Source organism: Lytechinus variegatus, chromosome 2 (genome assembly GCF_018143015.1).
Source record: "Lytechinus variegatus isolate NC3 chromosome 2, Lvar_3.0, whole genome shotgun sequence".
Taxonomy (NCBI): domain Eukaryota; kingdom Metazoa; phylum Echinodermata; class Echinoidea; order Temnopleuroida; family Toxopneustidae; genus Lytechinus; species Lytechinus variegatus.
The window spans coordinates 76,645,346-76,662,398 of NC_054741.1; the positions used below are offsets into that span (position 1 = coordinate 76,645,346).

At 33.8% G+C, this 17,053-nt stretch overlaps 1 protein-coding gene across 5 annotated transcripts in view; it reads right to left on the reverse strand.

Annotated features, from left to right (window-relative positions):
• The window catches only part of LOC121409091, a 43,503-nt gene that overhangs the window by 20,929 nt on the left and 5,521 nt on the right, over positions 1 to 17,053 (reverse strand). For 2 of the 5 annotated variants that reach the window (XM_041600905.1, XM_041600904.1), the window contains exons 2-13: positions 15,386 to 15,552; positions 13,816 to 13,914; positions 12,926 to 13,060; positions 12,298 to 12,402; positions 10,323 to 10,372; positions 8,715 to 8,792; positions 8,373 to 8,406; positions 7,261 to 7,347; positions 6,306 to 6,357; positions 5,458 to 5,547; positions 4,322 to 4,404; positions 60 to 2,848 (exon numbers count right to left, since the gene is read on the reverse strand). In XM_041600905.1, coding sequence (XP_041456839.1) covers positions 2,477 to 2,848; positions 4,322 to 4,404; positions 5,458 to 5,547; positions 6,306 to 6,357; positions 7,261 to 7,347; positions 8,373 to 8,406; positions 8,715 to 8,792; positions 10,323 to 10,372; positions 12,298 to 12,402; positions 12,926 to 13,060; positions 13,816 to 13,914; positions 15,386 to 15,499 — 1,299 coding nt within the window. In that variant the 5' untranslated portion in view covers positions 15,500 to 15,552 and the 3' untranslated portion in view covers positions 60 to 2,476. Of the gene's footprint in view, positions 1 to 59; positions 2,849 to 4,321; positions 4,405 to 5,457; positions 5,548 to 6,305; positions 6,358 to 7,260; positions 7,348 to 8,372; positions 8,407 to 8,714; positions 8,793 to 10,322; positions 10,373 to 12,297; positions 12,403 to 12,925; positions 13,061 to 13,815; positions 13,915 to 15,385; positions 15,553 to 16,863; positions 16,907 to 17,053 lie in introns of those variants that run through there. The other 3 variants (XM_041600908.1, XM_041600907.1, XM_041600906.1) reach the window with 2 other exon arrangements.

Here is a 17,053-nt window from a genome sequence, read left to right on the forward strand (position 1 = left end):
TAGTAAAAGCAAAAACTCCGTAATAAAGACCATATAAAAACTATACTAGTGCCTAAGAATTCAATGATGAATTTCATTTATTCTTATTTTATTTCATCTTTCTCGGATGGGAATATGACATCTTGGTGTTGTTTGATCATTCTGCATTATTAGCTCCATTCAAATTCCAGTGTTATATGCATAGATTATAAATAGAGAACAAATATCTTATTAAAAGAATACACACTATCCAGTTTCTAAACAAAGAACAAAATAACAACAACAACAACAATTTTTTTTCAGGAGTAATGTAGCTGAAACGTTCCATTAAGGAATTTAAGTTTACGCCTAAAATGGGATTCGGTGTTATACCACCGAGAGGGTGGATTGTGAGTGTTGGGTGGGGCTATATAAGGACCTTCTTTCTCTGACATTGATAATGATTTTTGTTAGGTGTGCCAGTAGAAACTTGAAATTAATAGAAAAAAATTACAATACATTTCTATCAATATGTTCCATACAATTCAAGATGCCATTATGAGTGTGATATTTAATGATAAGCGTGATAAGTGTGATCCTATCAGTCTACTTATCTGGGTCGTGTGATGATGTGATGATGGGTTCTTGTGTAGAGCCTGTACGTTTCCGCCTCAGCTGGGCGCTAATGGCGCTTGCTCAAAGGAAATATCTCACAAATTGAATGTCTTTAAACAGTGCGTAGATCTAGAATCATCATTCATATCAAGTACTGCCCTAGTAATGCTACAATTGAGTTATTCTTGCGAGTGGTCTAGTGATTAGAGCATTGGACTCATAACCGTGAGGTTGGGAGTTCGAATCCCCGCTCTGCCATTGATAAAAAGACACGAGAGTAATTTCTGTCGTCTATAATGATCAGCCACTCTGACTGATTAACTTGGATGTAAAATGTTTCAGAGCAATCAGACGTAATTGGTTATGTACCAACTTGGCATTATACCTGCAAAAAGCTGTCCTGCCGAGTTCTATACGGGAATTATAATAACAGAAACAGAATAAATATTGTTTGTATAAAACCAATACACCCGCAGATTTGAGTTACCATTTTTGTCATTGTACTCGTCTTATGATATTCCTCTATAATGATTATTCATAATTTCAGTTTAGATATTACGTGTTCATAGATGACATATCTGAAATTATGTCCCCCAGTCTCTCTCTCTCTCCATGCTATAAGATAACGTCCCTATACACTCACTATTATAGTCACTGCCTTCAAATGAGAGAAGTCATCTAATGCATAAACCTTAATCAAACTCATATAATTATGTCTGAATTGATGAAGCTTGGTAACATCTCATGTTTTTTCTGCGCTCTTAATTAAAAAAATAAAATAGAAGACCTGACAATAGCCTGAATTCCTAATAACGATGAATACGTGGATACCGGATCAAAGGCTTTCATGAGTTTCCCCAACAGTGTAAAAATACAGTACAAGTTAACCAATTAAATGAACAAGAAAACCCACAGGGATAGGAATGAATTTGAGTTTCTTTTAATCTTCTAAAGAAAGTCACTCACTTAACGCAGGTAAATAATCGTGTAAATCTCAGAAGCTCCTTGCATCGGATATGCTGATTTACAGAGTTGCTTGATATGTCAGAGTCATGATAGTATCCAATTTTCAAATTGCTGAACTAATAAATAAAATATAAATGACCGCCGTTAAATTTGTCTGCATGTCATAATTCATATTTTATTCATAACATTGAAACTTCTACCAGGAGAAGATTTTTTTCAAGTTGCACAAGTCAAGGACTATTAAGATCGTATATAAAACGAAAAAAATTGTAGAATATTTGACTTGCGTACTGATTTATATAGTAATTTAAAAGAATTTGCTCGGACGCACCTTAGAGAGAATATCACAAATTTTAAGAATAATAACTTTATGGAGCATCAAAAAAAAGGGGGAGGGCAAAATCTGCATAAAAATTTATAGAATTTTCAAAAGGTGAACATTGTTTTCTTTTCATATCATTTGATATCCTGATCATATTTTGGGGAAGAAAATAACGCATATGATTTTAAATTTGCCCGATTTTGTGGTTGGTTGAATGGCATGGTCTATATAGTACAGGTGATCATTTAATGTCCAATACTGGCGTTTTGATTGGTAGTATGTTTTCTGGTTGCTTGTCATAACAAAGGCTTCCATCATGTTCACTAGACCGTAATTGGTCTATTTTGTGAGGACCCTAACATATATTTGTTCCAACGCCATAGTCGTTGCGTGTGCAAGGTTTCCAGTCCCCATAATTCTGTTGCTAACCTTTTACTTGTAACAACTTTGATTTGAACAGTTGTCCATGCATCAGTTTCACGAACTGACACTATTGAAAAGTTTTTGAAATGGATTTTCCTGAAGTCATTCATTGCTATTCAGTGATTCATTCACTCCTGAGAAGCAGCCAGTCCTTTTACACCCTAAAACACACCATTCATGGATGTTTCATTGTCAAAACGTGTCAGGATTTTCAACACCTTCGCCTTCCTTTTGTTCGTTATCTTTGGTTTTCAACAAGCCCAGAAAACTTGGACTTCTTTGTGATTTCTTAACCCCGATAGTTGACAAAGCTGCATTAGGAGGGGACAACACCCCGCCGACATTCGCGTTTGTGTCCTCGACCTGACTGCCTTCGCTTACACTTGGTGAGGGCGTCCTAACTCTGGGCCATCTTGATCGCTGACTGCCGGTACCGTAGAAACGGTATATCCGGGAACCGAAGGGTCTCCTCTCTCTCAAATTTTGTGACCGGGTATTTTGAAAGTAGATTGTGTAGAAGTAAATAACCGCAAGGATAAGCCCGTAGCAGGGAGCTGTCACAGCCTTTAAAATGAAAGAATATAACGGAGAGAGAGAGAGAAGGGCAAATTTACAGTGGATGTATGCATTTTGTGACGACAGAAAATATGATAAAAACAGCTTGAGTTATCTTAAAGTGTAGGGGAAGGCGGGGTAAGTTGTGACACTTTTTACATTTGCACGTTAGAATTTATATGACTAATAATATTGTAGAAATAAGAACCTAGCCTTTAAATTTGATTCTTGAAAAATATTTTTCACCTATATATAACTTTCTACCCCAACACTGAAATTCATTGTGGCCTTCATTTTGAAAAAAAACCGATGTCAAATGGCTCGAATGCGGGAAGAACCAGCATTTCAATTTTTTATTTCAAGTCTTTTCACTTGCTAATTCTTTATAAATACTAACATCCTCTAAAAGTAAAAGTCGTGTAAATTTGCACCTTTCTGCCTGCATATCAATTTCTTTTCAAAGTTTTTTTTTTTTTTTTACTATACATTACCAGACAAAATACCATGGCTCAACTTACCCCATGTTGGCGGGCTCAAAGTACCCCAGTCTGAACATGCTGAACTTAATGCGATATTTTCACATCCACACATTTCTTATGCATCCATCATGTAAAAGACTATGACAAGAATGAAGATCCATACCTGGACTAACAATATTGTTCTTATTTCTTTATTATATTTGAAGAGATGTGTGGGTAAAAAAGCACTGTTCTATTTTACCCCCTTTTTTCTTTTTTGGCTGAAATTTGTATTTTTCCCTCTAAAAAGTATTTTTTTTTTCGAAGTCGAAAAAATGTGGTGGGGTAAAGGATTATGTAATGGGTCATCAATGCATGACACCACCACAATGTCTGACTCATTCATTATTGGCCTGGGGGTGGTGGCTCAACTTACCCCGCCTTCCCCTACAGTGTAGCTTTACTTAATTTACTTTGGAACTGGAGTACAATCTCTAGATCAGTATGTCTAATAATAAATAAATATTTCTGGGAATGATCAACGAAGTTCTTGCATTTCCCAGTCTTTACTTTACATAGATAAAATTTAATACGCACATATTTTGTGCAAGATTTTCTTTTTATCGCAAGTAACTGTATGCACTTGTTATTGAAAATATCAACATAATTCATGCACTTTGCAGAAAGTAAAGAAATAATATGATTGAATTCTTTATACCATTCCAAATTTTCAAATACTGTAATAATGGGAATAAGTGGACACTAAAACAAAAACAATAGATAATCCGAGCAAAGTACGCTACAATAAATGCGTCATTATTAGTTGATATTTTTTTATATAAAATGATAGAATATAAGAAATAAATTGTCATGGCATATTGTATGTTATCTGTCAATCTGCAATGAGTAAACTACATAGAAGTAAATTTCTATAATTACATCTGCCCACCCCCTTACTTCATTAGACTGGTTTGCTCAATATTATGCAAAAATTACATCCGACTAAAGTTTCTTGAATGCTTACCCATACATAGAATAGTGGAGCACAGTTTTCTATTACTACGTTCCAAAGATCAACGACCAGAACTAGTATACTGATAAGAAAAGCTGAAACACATGATAATTACATTAGTTAAAGCCTGTCTTTCGAGTAGGGAAACGTTCAATAATGAGAATTAGAGTGAACTATTATTATAATTTCCAAAACTTTCAAAAGAGTTCTGGTTTCTGCATTACTTTTATGGATTACATCTTCTTGTGAATCCACTTTTTGTTCATAAGATAAGAAATAGCCTAATTTGTTGGTAACGTAATTGTTGTTTTCAATGACCGTTAAACATTTGTTATCTTGGTTTCAAACCACCTCGATCACAAGAATCCCCGTTAAATTACACCATCTTTTTAGGCTGAAAAATACCCATTAATTATTCCTGCATTCACACCGCCCTGAAACATACCCTTCGGGATAAGTTCCTGAAGTTACGAGCATGCGCAGTATGTTATGATAAGCAGGCAAGGCGCGAAATTCAAAATCACTAGCCCAGCAGCCACCCACGGCGCCGCACCCAACGACACGCTGGGCTAAAAGTTCCCGTAATTTGCTTTCACATCGCCAAAATACCTGCGACCTTGGAAAAATCCCCGCGAAAGTTCTCGTAATTTCGCCAAGTACCTACTATTTAGCGGTTATTTTCTTTCGGGGAAATTACGCGTAGTTTGCTTTCACATTACCAAAATACCTGGTATTTTCTGATGGAGGTAAATTTCCTGATCAGAGAATACCTGGAACTGACGAAACTACCTTATTACGTACAAGTCCAAGCCAGAGCTTTAAGGAAGATTTTCCTATGTATCCTATTTAAATATACAATATGAATAAAATTTGAATAGAGGAATTGATGCTTGCAAAAATGCCGAAGCATCGCAATACTACTACAAAAGACGAGGACGACTACTACTACAACCACAACTACTACTACTACTAGAATAAAAAAAAAGAAGAACAAGAAGAAGAACAAGAAGGAAAACAAAGGATTAAAGAAAAAAAAGAAGAAGAAACGACTGAAGAAGCGAAAAGAAGAAGAAACGACTGAAGAAGCGAAAGGAAGAAGAAACGACTGAAGAAGCGAAAAGAAGAAGAAAGTGGAGATGAACAATAACCTGGTGTCCAACAGTAAATGAAACTTAGGATATGCAATGACATCCTCGTACGGAGCCATCTGATTTCTCTTTGATCATGTACTTCAATATCTGAATATAAAGAGAGTTTGTTATCAATCATGGGTTAGAATCAATATCTGTTTTCTTGTGGCTCCTGGAGCTTAAAGAGGAAAATTTACATGGCTCAATACATGAAAGATATGTCTCATTAGCTTGTGTAAATTTCTGTCAAAACATTTTTAGATGGGGTGTAATATCACTGATCTGTACCAGATGGTAAGACCTAGATATGCTTGTCGACTAACGTATTGATTGCGTCTCTTTCCCCTTGCGCCCACATACAGGAAATAATTTCAGACATTGCCTGAATGGATTCTTATTCATTTGATAATGTTGTTTGTGCCACTTGCTATTAACAAAAGTTATATTTCCTTTTTAGCAAGTTAGCAAAGCGTACGACCAAAATATTCACATGTCCTTTTAGAGAATACTTAAATGAAATAACCCTCACGTATTCGGTCAGGTTTTAGAGTAACCTTTAACGTCTTTGCCTTCGACAAAAGCTGTAAAAAAAACTGCCAGAGTCTGTTTTGCAATGCTTTACAAAATGTCCAATGAAGAAATACTAATTATACAATTATTTCAGTAGATTTGGTATAAGATATAGCATCGACTGAGATAAATATATCTATTTTTATTTGCTCATCTTCACCCTACTTTTTAAGTTATCAAAATCATTCTTTATATCTAAGTCTTGTTTCACCATTGTTTAATTTTCTCCATTATTTTGTTTTTCAAAATCATACATTATATGAATATACGAAATAAGAAAAAAATAATGTACTTACTTTCATTCTTTAATAACTTTGTACATATTCTTTGCGATAAAGAAAAGAAAATCTGAGGAAGAAAGAAAAGAATGAAAATTTTTAAATCAGAATTGAACTTGGTTCTATCGGAGGCAATAGAGGCATACGGATATCTACCGGCGGATCTATTTGAGAGACACAATTAAAATTTGTAATTTATAAATGGTGTTAAAACAGAAGTGGATCCCCCTTTGAAAGTAAAGACTTTTTCCCGTGCAGGTCAATTTTGTTCGTGGACGAAATCCTCTTAATTTTCAGTTAAAATCTTTTTTTTTTGCTTGTCAAAGTTTTCCTCGGGAAAATGTGTCCCCCTTTCGAAAGATCCTGGATCCGACCCATTGTTATATAGATTTTATTTTGATTTTTTTTATTGGACGGAAAATGAATAAATCTAATCAATTTTATATAAAATATTTAATCAGCGTTTTTTGTTTGTTACTGTGCAGTGTGACTGTGTGTACACATTGACTCGTATCCTGCAGCATTAGGCTTTCAGTAAAAGTAATGGTAAGTCATTAAGCCTACTGTGGCCAGTTGGAATGTGGTTGCTCATGTATTTTTTGCTAGTCTATTTGTGGCGTCATTATGATAAATTATTTGAAACAGTAAAACTATGAAGAAGCAATATAAAGAGTTAATCAATGTAACAAATCGAACAAATTTGTTAAAGCAGTTTTGCTCAAATTTAGTTGTCCATTATGACATTCGTAATATTATCCTGGTGATATGACGAATTATCGATTTCAGCGAGGAAAAACAACTGCATGAAAACTGTAAAAACTATAAAATGCAAACTCAATGCAAATATCACTTCATATCAATATCTCTGTCGACCATTAGCATATCCTTTCCGTTCCAAAGTTAATAAATACAATATGCTTTGAAGTGTGCATGCATGGATACAGAAATCAAGTAATGATTTGAAAAGACTCACCGAAATAGTCAACACAACGAAGAAGTAGGTAACAATTACTGAGATGATACCGATATTCTTTAGAAAACTACTGTCAAATAAAGTACCCTGTCAACAGAAAATGACAAAATAATATGGATTAATTCAATTACTTGGTTTAAAAAAATGTATATAGTCTCACACATTTTAAAATGCATTTTTGGAAATAATTTCCGACTTTACTATCAACATTATACATATCATTATGATTATTCTCCTTTTCATTTTATAATCATTATGATAATTTCTATTGTCAGTGCCATCACCATCACTGTCATTTTTCTTTTTATCCTTATTATCATATTATCCATATTATCAAAAAAATCTAAATAATGATAAATATTTTACAAAAATAGATTATTGAAGCATTGGCGTCACCCAACCTTTTCCACGTCAGCTTCTCTATCTCAGTGGACCGAAACTACATAATATTGCATAATACTTACAATTATGGCAAATTTGCCAACTACACCTAGGATGTCTAATGGCATCTGTCATGGAATTCTTGATTTTGATTGGCTGATGAGCACTGTCACCATGGTAGATACATTGGATGACAATGTTACCATAATTGTAACTTTTGTGTAACGGGGCCCAGATTTTGTGGGTGGAAATCGGTTCATGTAAACACATTGAATTCAATTAATGCTTCTAAACATTATATGAACCAGGTAGATTTGCATTCTTTTCAATTTTTGTATTCATTTCAATAATTTCAATGGAGCCAAGTATGTGGCTATACCTCACGTTATCACTGATTTGGCATGATGAGTTTTGTGTAACGAAATGATGGTCATAAAAATTCTAAAATGATTTTTCACTAAATAACTTTCGGAAGGTCGGCGTTCCACGGCTTGTTTCATCACATCGGGTTGTCGACCATTCGATAATTTTGCTACATCTTTTTTACGGAACATCGGGTAAAGTTCATCATACGTTTCGGGAATTAAGGGTACCCTATTCTCGAATGGTCGGCATGGTTGGGTTTCGCACTTGCCCGTCCAAACGTGACTGCCCGATGTAATGACATAAGCCACGTCCCATTACACTAAGCGCATATATCTTATCAAAATGGTAAAACATGTGTAATGTACCTCACTTCTTGGATAGTAGATGACAGTAGGGCATCTGAAAATGATAAACGTACATAACTGATAAAAAGAAGACATCGAATGACTGAAGGGTCAATACAACAATCAAAGAAATGTAATTTAATGAATATAAAGTGCTGAAAACTACTGTTAAGGGGGACTAATAACAATAAATATGGGAGTGACAGATTTGAGTGTTTTTTCCTTATCATTTTTTCTGTGCCCCCCATTCTGAAATCCTGGATCCGGCCATCCGACGGAAGTGAAGCAAATATTATTTGGGTATTTTGAGACCGGTTGTCAATACCAGGGGTCAATATTATAATAAGAACTGAACATACGTACAGATAACATAATTGTATTTTGACATGTTTAGCCAGCACGGCGACTGTAATGGGTACCAACAGCAGAGGTGGTAGAAACCTGGAGAATCAGAAATGAATAGTGACAGCTATTTAGCGTGTTTAGTGAAAGTATATTCATATAAGTTTGATGAAAACACATGGAGCTAATCTTTAGGGATAGGGTACTCTAACGTTGTCTCTTTTGCTCTACAGGTAGTAGGAACCAAAAACGTTAACCACAGGTCACATCAAAGTTTGAAACAAGTTTCAACAATTTAGTGACCACTTGAATTTTCGTTCGATTTGGAATGACATTCAAAATACATACAGACGTCAGTATATATTTCTATTAATCTCACAATGCTCGCTTGGATGAATCTAATCTGTGAAGCGCAGTGGATTAGTCTCCGGACTCTGAAACAGATGATTGTGGTTTCGATTTCCAGTCATGGCGTAATTTTCAACGCAGTCGAGGTAAGTGGGGACCATCAGGAAGTGGTTCTTCAATAAGCTGTGAGCACCGGAATCGGTGGCCAATACAAGCTTAGACATGTTAGCCTGGGTAATATAGGAGCGTCTTGAGCACCTTGCAAAGTAGATATGTTGCGCTATACAAATAACCTATATTGTTATTATATTTAAAAGGTACTCAAGATCAGTGAATAGCATAACAACGGATGCATTTACTTAGTACATCAACTTATTGGGCACTTAGTCAAAGATCAATAATCTTGCATACATTTTAGAATGAAATGTAACGATTCAATTTGATGCAAGGGAGAGTTCTGAATGGACATTAGCATTGAGTATATGAATTAAATATTTAAAAGGAATTTACTTTTCACAAATTTAGATTGTAACCCTACCGCGCTGGACGGGGAATGGAAATGTTTTTATGGGAATCCTTGCTTATTTCACAAGTTTTGTCACTGTTTAAAAAAAAAACATGTCTGTAACTTGAAAGTTTGAATTTTACGTTTCTATTGGGGTTGAACTTTTTGCCCCCCCCCCCCATCGATTACTAAAATCAAAGTCGATGGCTAGCGTAAGTCGCCAAGTACTTCGACCAGATCTTCTCGAAGCCTGGACGAGCATACCTCCTCGGACCCATTGCTGCTAGCAAAAAGATTAAGTTTAAACTGTACTCCTATATAGTTTGGAAAGTAAAACACAAGTCATGTCTTCTAAGGTAATACAGATAATATTAGGCTCCCAAAAGCATAACCGCTGCAGTTTTAGAGGAAAGAAAGCAGAATTCAAGGCAATGATTTTGTTTAACTTTTTATATTCATGAAATATTAATTTGAGAAAAAGATGTTTTAGAAGCTCGTTTTAAACCTAGTACTAAATGTCCCCTTTGTATATTTGTTCTTTTCTGCATTTGTCTTATATTTATGTAAATATATATACAGTACTTATGCCTACACCTTGTAATTCATATGCATTATCAATACTTTATTTTGATAGTTAATGTTCACTTTGTTCGTTTAGGCTATGTAATTTCACGAAAAGAATGCTCATACAACTTCGCTTACACTACGCGACAGGAAGATGATCCATTCACCATAAATATAGAGTGGACATTCCCCAAATATGAGGCAACACTTACCATGATAAGAAGTACGAAATCCTTATATATCTCCTCATTGTCTTCGTGGTCTGCAAAAATTGCGAAAATGGTAATAAATAAGCCATCAAGAGTTTAGGAATAAAATGGAGAAAATTGTAGCGGGAAAACATAATATAGAGAGTTGTCTATTCTGCCCATTTCGGATTGGAATTAAATTGCTACTCTCATCTTGTCTTGATTCGTTCAAGTGAATCTTATGAAAAAAATCATTGCTAAAACTTTTTTTTTAACACGATTAACTTTAAATTTAGCCAGGACTTCCGTTATCACAATTTATGTGAGTCTTTCTCTTGTGTTATGAGTCAGATTACTTAAAAGGTTCTGAATATTTCAGAGTGGTGAAATATTCATTTTTAAATAATAAATCCCCAGTTGCACCATTTGGACAGGGTTCAATTCAAACTCGGTCAACATCCCGAATTCAAAATACTTGCAATGTGCTTGCATGGGTATTGATAAAGATTTATGCTCTGAAATATAACACTTCGTAATAAATTCTTAAAAATTCTTACTCCGAGTCAAAATTTTACATTGCTTTATTTTGTCGTGATAATCTATCATTAAAGGGGTACCCTAGGCTGAAAATAATAACATCTGAATAAATAGAGTAAAATTAAACGAGCAAAACGCTTAAAATTTCATCGAATTGTGATAACAGATATTAAAAGAAGTTATTGAATTTTAAACTATATAGCTATACAATATTTTGAAGTGTATAGCTATACAATATTTTGAAGAAAAGAAAACACATCACATAGAAAGTGATATGCATGCCATCATGAATATTGGTAAAGGTGGGCTTATGATACATGTATCATGTCTCCACTCTCTATTTTTTTGTAATTACATGAAATAATGATTATTTCATATTTTTAGAAATGTATGTTACTGATATATATATTTCTTGTAATGCGAGCAAAAAAAATTGCAGCAATGAATATATCTTACCCATTAAATCAGTCGCCAATCCATTTTTTTTTCATTCTTGGACAAAATTTCAATAAAAATAAATTCATGCAATAAGATACAAAATAATAAGTGGCGATATGACATCATAAGCTTGTTTGTTGCATATTCGTAAAGGCATGAATACAACAGTTTCACCGGAATAATGCAAAGATTAAAAAAAAATGCCATAATTTTATTATTCCTTATCCGATTTTTATGCTATTTTCAGCGTTTTGATTGTCTAATTTTACTTCTTCTGTTAAAATCGTATTATTTTTAAGCCGAGAGTATACCCCTTTAAACTTTGTGAAATTAAGAAGCTATGTTTTGTCTTATGAATCTGTTCATAAAGGTCATGCATTTATTGTTATGATCCCTAATGATTATCCTTTCTCTATGACTCGTTATTGAAAGTAGAGAGAGAAAAGGAATGTTGAATAAACATATTTTGATATGTTCTGCTACGAAGATTATTACTAAGATATATGTATATCTTTGGCAAATGGTAAAATATCTGAAAGTCTTATCAATGTCCGGGGTCATTCCTCCCTCCACCCAATCTAAAACCCAATCAGAAAAGTATATCGCAGGGTACCAAGATAAAAGGCCAAGATATAAGGCCAAATTCAAACCAAATCCAAATTCGGCTTGATTTTTTATTACTTAAATTACTGAAAGAAAAACAGACATTTCATTAAACGAAAAGGAGTTGGGAGTTGATGCAACAAAGCTGAACTTGTATTAAACATGATAAAACGGATGTTAACATGTGACTGATTATCCAATAAGGACCTGTACGAGAGTTATATTGTCGAAAATAGGTGTTGTATAATGGTATATAAAATTGACTTCTAACATTATTTTAAGAAATAAACGTTTCTCTACATTTTCAAGCCAGTTAAAAAAATAGTCTCCTGTCTCTTTGGTTCCCATATTTGTTTATTCGTGTAGAGAAATGTCTGGCTGAATCTTGTCACGTACTGAGTGGACAGGCCCCTGTTCTTACCTCAAGTGTTTGCAGGTCTTCAGACATACATAATTTCGTTTTCAGTCTTGCGTAGACTACCATTGAATAATTTGCGGTCAAATTGAACGAGACTAAATAAAAGACCTAAGGAGGAAAAAAAATCATTGGATAACACAATCAAATAAACTAAACTAGAATGTTAAAGGTTTGCTAAAATGCACTGGTCGTTTTGTTTTGCCTGAAATTGGTACATGGTACATGCAATTATTCATCTGTGTAAAATGACATGCAGTTCGATGAATGATGATTTGACTAATTCTTAATGGACAGGCAATAAAAAAATCCAAACATCAGGGATTTTAATTGCTTAACAGCTGGGACAGGAATCGAGATAAATAACACTGAATATATCCCTTATCTTCATATAACTTTATTCTCCTGTGATTTTCGTTTCTTTGAATGTAAAATAAACATGTAAACCAGACTTCCCTTAAATGAAAATAGAATTAAATCGTAACAATGCTAAAGAAATTATAATGATTGTAATGATAATTTAAATGAAATAATGATAAATACAGATGCTAATGCTTGAAGAGAGATTGAAAATCTATTTTCCCAATGAATGCAGATTTTGTTTAATGAGAAAACGATTGATTTAACTACTCACCTCTTCAAGTGTGATAAGATAAATAGTCGTTGTTTCCTGGACCTTCATAGATGTGAACATATAGAGAATATCAAGAGTTATGAGGCACAAGCAAAACCCTGCATTTGCTATGGATAGGTGGACGACAGGACGGATCTGATGAGGAAGCATGGAAATGGAATGGATTGTCATCATTTTTTTTTACAATATGAACACATAAAACTACAGTATGGGAGAATGTAGTTTAGAGGGGGGGGGGGGGCGGAAGCGTAAAAGTAGTCGGTGTATGCTTCTCATAAATTTTGTTGGAATTCAATTTTTAGAATGCTGGTTAAAAATAAAGTGAGACCAGAAAAAAAAATATTTTAGCAAAAATGCCAAATATCTGATAGATTTTTCCTTTGAATTTGACAATAATACAAGAATTGAAGTCCCAATATGAGACCAGATTCTTTGTGGTCCAGTCACACTTGAGAGATAGTGTCTATCAACACCGGTGTATAGATGAAGGGGGGTAGGGTTGGGGGTAATGCCCCTAAAACGTTTACACCCCAAAAAAGATAAAGAGTGATATAAAAAATAAGAAAATAATTGCTTGCTCGCTTGCACCTTAAATTTTCCTCAGTCCGCCATAATTTGCCTCAATTTTTTTTTTATCTTACTATTGCGCCACTTACCATCAAAACTGAGGCCTGACAGAAACAATTTGTGGCAAGGCCTGACAGAAACAATTTGTGGCAAAGGCCGCTTTAGAATCTATATTAACTATCATCTATACTGATTCAGCATGTTTCTTGAAAGAAACAAAATAAAGTGCAAATGAGAAATCCCTTTTCCCCAACTTGATTTTCACATGAAACTTTTCGTACTCATCGGTGCGTTACATGTGTCATGATATAAGCTTATCTTACCTCAGACGTTAAGTAACGCTTCTCCAGCACGGCATGGCCGATGATAGTAAAAACAGCGATCAAACTTGCTAACCCAAAACCAAAACTTATCCCAAATACCTGTTGAAAAAAAAGTGGTACACCTAATTAAATCATAATTAAAAACACGTCATGTAACATTTTATTTTTGTCTCCTTCGTTTGATTTATCATTGTTATGATAGTCAACGACGTCTTTAAAATGTCATAAGCAAACGTTTATTAGCCTGATCAAATAGCGGCCACAAACATTCCTATCGTTTTATCCCTGCAGAAATTGTTCCCAATCTAAAGGCGAAGATCACCCCCCAAAAATATGTTTGAATGGATTACACAAATATATATATATATAGTCATATCATTGAGATTTCATACAGCTAGAATGAAAAAAAAAAAAAAGAAAATTATGGCATTCCAAGTTTCATTTAAATGCACAAAACAATTTTAATTACGGACATCACTTGTGATGGGCAAATGGTAGTAATTCGTTTGTATTTTGTATATAGCATGCAAAAGGAATACAGAATGTAATGCCATCGAATCCCTCCTTCGCATACATGGCATACATGCATTGACCAAGATATTCTAATATGTATTATTTTTTGCAAGAACTCGAAACTGCTGTTTTGTTTTACATCTGATTATGATGCAGTTTTCAGAGCTATGCTAGTCATTTTTTTTCTCTCTTTGTTCAAATCAACTTTTTGAAGTGAAATTGCCCTTAAATCCAAATTATGCAAGGAATTGATATTGATTCGATGAATCGCGATTGTTTCGTCAAAAAATAGAAAACGTTTGACCAAATGGGCAATATTCATGATTTTAAATTAGAACCTAACTCATATTTAATGTGTCAATGTGTATAAAAGCTTGCTAGAAATTAAAGGGGAAGTTCACCTTGACAAAAGGTTTATTGTAAAAATAGCAGAAAAAATGATAAAAAATATTGCCGAAGGTTTGAGAAAAATTCATCAAATAATTAAAAAGTTATTAGAATTTCAATTATTTGATTTGTGACGTCATATGCGAGCAGCATTCCTACATAGCGAATGGTAAAAAATCAATGAAATGTCATTTTCTCAGAAAATTGAAAACGGTTTTCACTGTACCTTTAGTATATCAATAGACAAATCATTTCACACCCGATCATGAAAACAAAACAAAATTAAGTCATCAGGAACCATACAAAATTTGAAATTCATGCATTTTATATTACTTAACACATGGGGCAGCTGCTCGTTTATGACGTCACAAATCCAAAACTTTGAACTCTAATAACTTTCTTACTCTTTAACGGATTTTCTTCAAACCTTCACCGATATTTTTTACTATTTTTTTTCTGCTATTTTTACAACAAAGTTTTCTTCAGGGTGAACTTCCCCTTTAATAGAACTTAAATGAATTGTTTACTAAAACATTTATCTTTTCCTTTTCACAAAGGTGGATCCGTAACCATAGTCCCGGGATAAAGTGTCTCCAATAATCATTATAATGAGGCAATTACCAGCAAATTGACTGCATGGTTAAGTGTAAAAAGTGCAGATTTTACTTACCATTTCTTTTTCATCCTCTGTGATGTTACATGGTCGATAATAAGGATCACTTTCATTCAGTACCAAGCTGGCGTCAAATTCCTCCATCTTTGATTCCACTTTACCCTTTACCATGAAAATGTAGCTTTCAATTAATCATCCTTTTTTGCATAGATTTCATGGTTATTCTGTAAATCAAAATATAAACAGATCTCGCTATTAATTGTAGGCATTGTTTTTTAATGATTCTGAATGTTGATCTTGGGCACAAGTATCATCAAAACATCTTTCGTGACTAAGATTGGCATATACATAACATGTAAATTGCAATATGCCCCCCCAATAAAAATAAAAGAGTAAAATCACCCTTATATGTAAACAAAAATGCCCACGTTTTTAATAATCTCATCCACAAATGTCCAAATTATTTACCCACGAATGTATAATAAGTTTGAAGGGATATTTTGTCGAGTTTGTTCAAAACTAAAGCATGAAACACACTGTGAAATCTCATTAGAACAGTGTGAATAACATATTCACATAGTCAACCATGTGAACACTTTATATGAACATTCACACTGTCGAGGTGTCCACAGTGTGAAAATATCTTCACACTGTTGAATTTGGGCATTTCAACAGTGTGAATCACATAGTCTACTATGCCAACACACTATGAACATTCACATCATAGTAGCCACAGTGTGAAAGGAATTTTATGGAATAAAATAAATGTTGTCTTTAGCACAGACCAAGTTAATAAAATAGAAAGGAAAAACATTAAACTAAACCCCCTTTATCTTCCCAAATAAGATCCCGTGTTTAAGTTTTTAAGAATATTTTTGATAATTCTAGAGTAAAAACAACGCTCTATATCCATGTAAAGAAAAGAAAAGAGAGGGAAGGAAAAGAAAAGAAGCGTAGAGAAGATAAAAATTTAACCAAAAGGGAAAGAAGAAAGAAAAGAAAACAAAGAAACAAAAAAATTATCTTATAAAAGAAGAAATAAAAAGAGATCGAGGAAAGACACAAAAAACAAAAGGAGATCCCCAAAAAAGAATAAAAAGAAAAGACACACAAACAAAAGAATAGATTAGAACAGGAAATAAATGTAGAACTAAAAGAAAATACCTTTCAAAGAAAAAAAAAGCCAAAGAGTAGTACAAAAAATATTCATTTCTTGATTGGTTTCTAGCCCAACAAAAAGAAGAAGAAGAATCGAAGAAAAAGAAGAAGGAGAAAAACAGGAAGAAGAGAAGAAGAAGAAAAAAAATAAAGAAGAAGAACAAGAACAAGAAGAAAAGAAGAACTAGAACAAGAAGAATAAATAAATATTACAAGGTCTCAGTTTTGAGGATTGTTGTTGTATTTCAGATTTGATTGTTTTGTTATGTTTCATATCATTGTTTTATACTTAATAATAACCGACTTAAGCAAGACTATGCCGTTTTTAACGTATTTAGTGAATTGATATGAATGCAGATATTTTATATAAAATTTACCGCAAATTATGCTGGCGCAAATATTCACTGCTGAATGATACTCGCCGTTGTGGCGTGCGCCTGTATTCCAAGCTGCGTGGGGCAAGTTACAAATTGATTCAGAGGTTAGAGGTTCGAGCCCTGGTCACGTCTGTCGGATGGTGAGGTTAAAGGTCGGTCCAGGCGCATCTGATTGTCACACGCCTGTAAA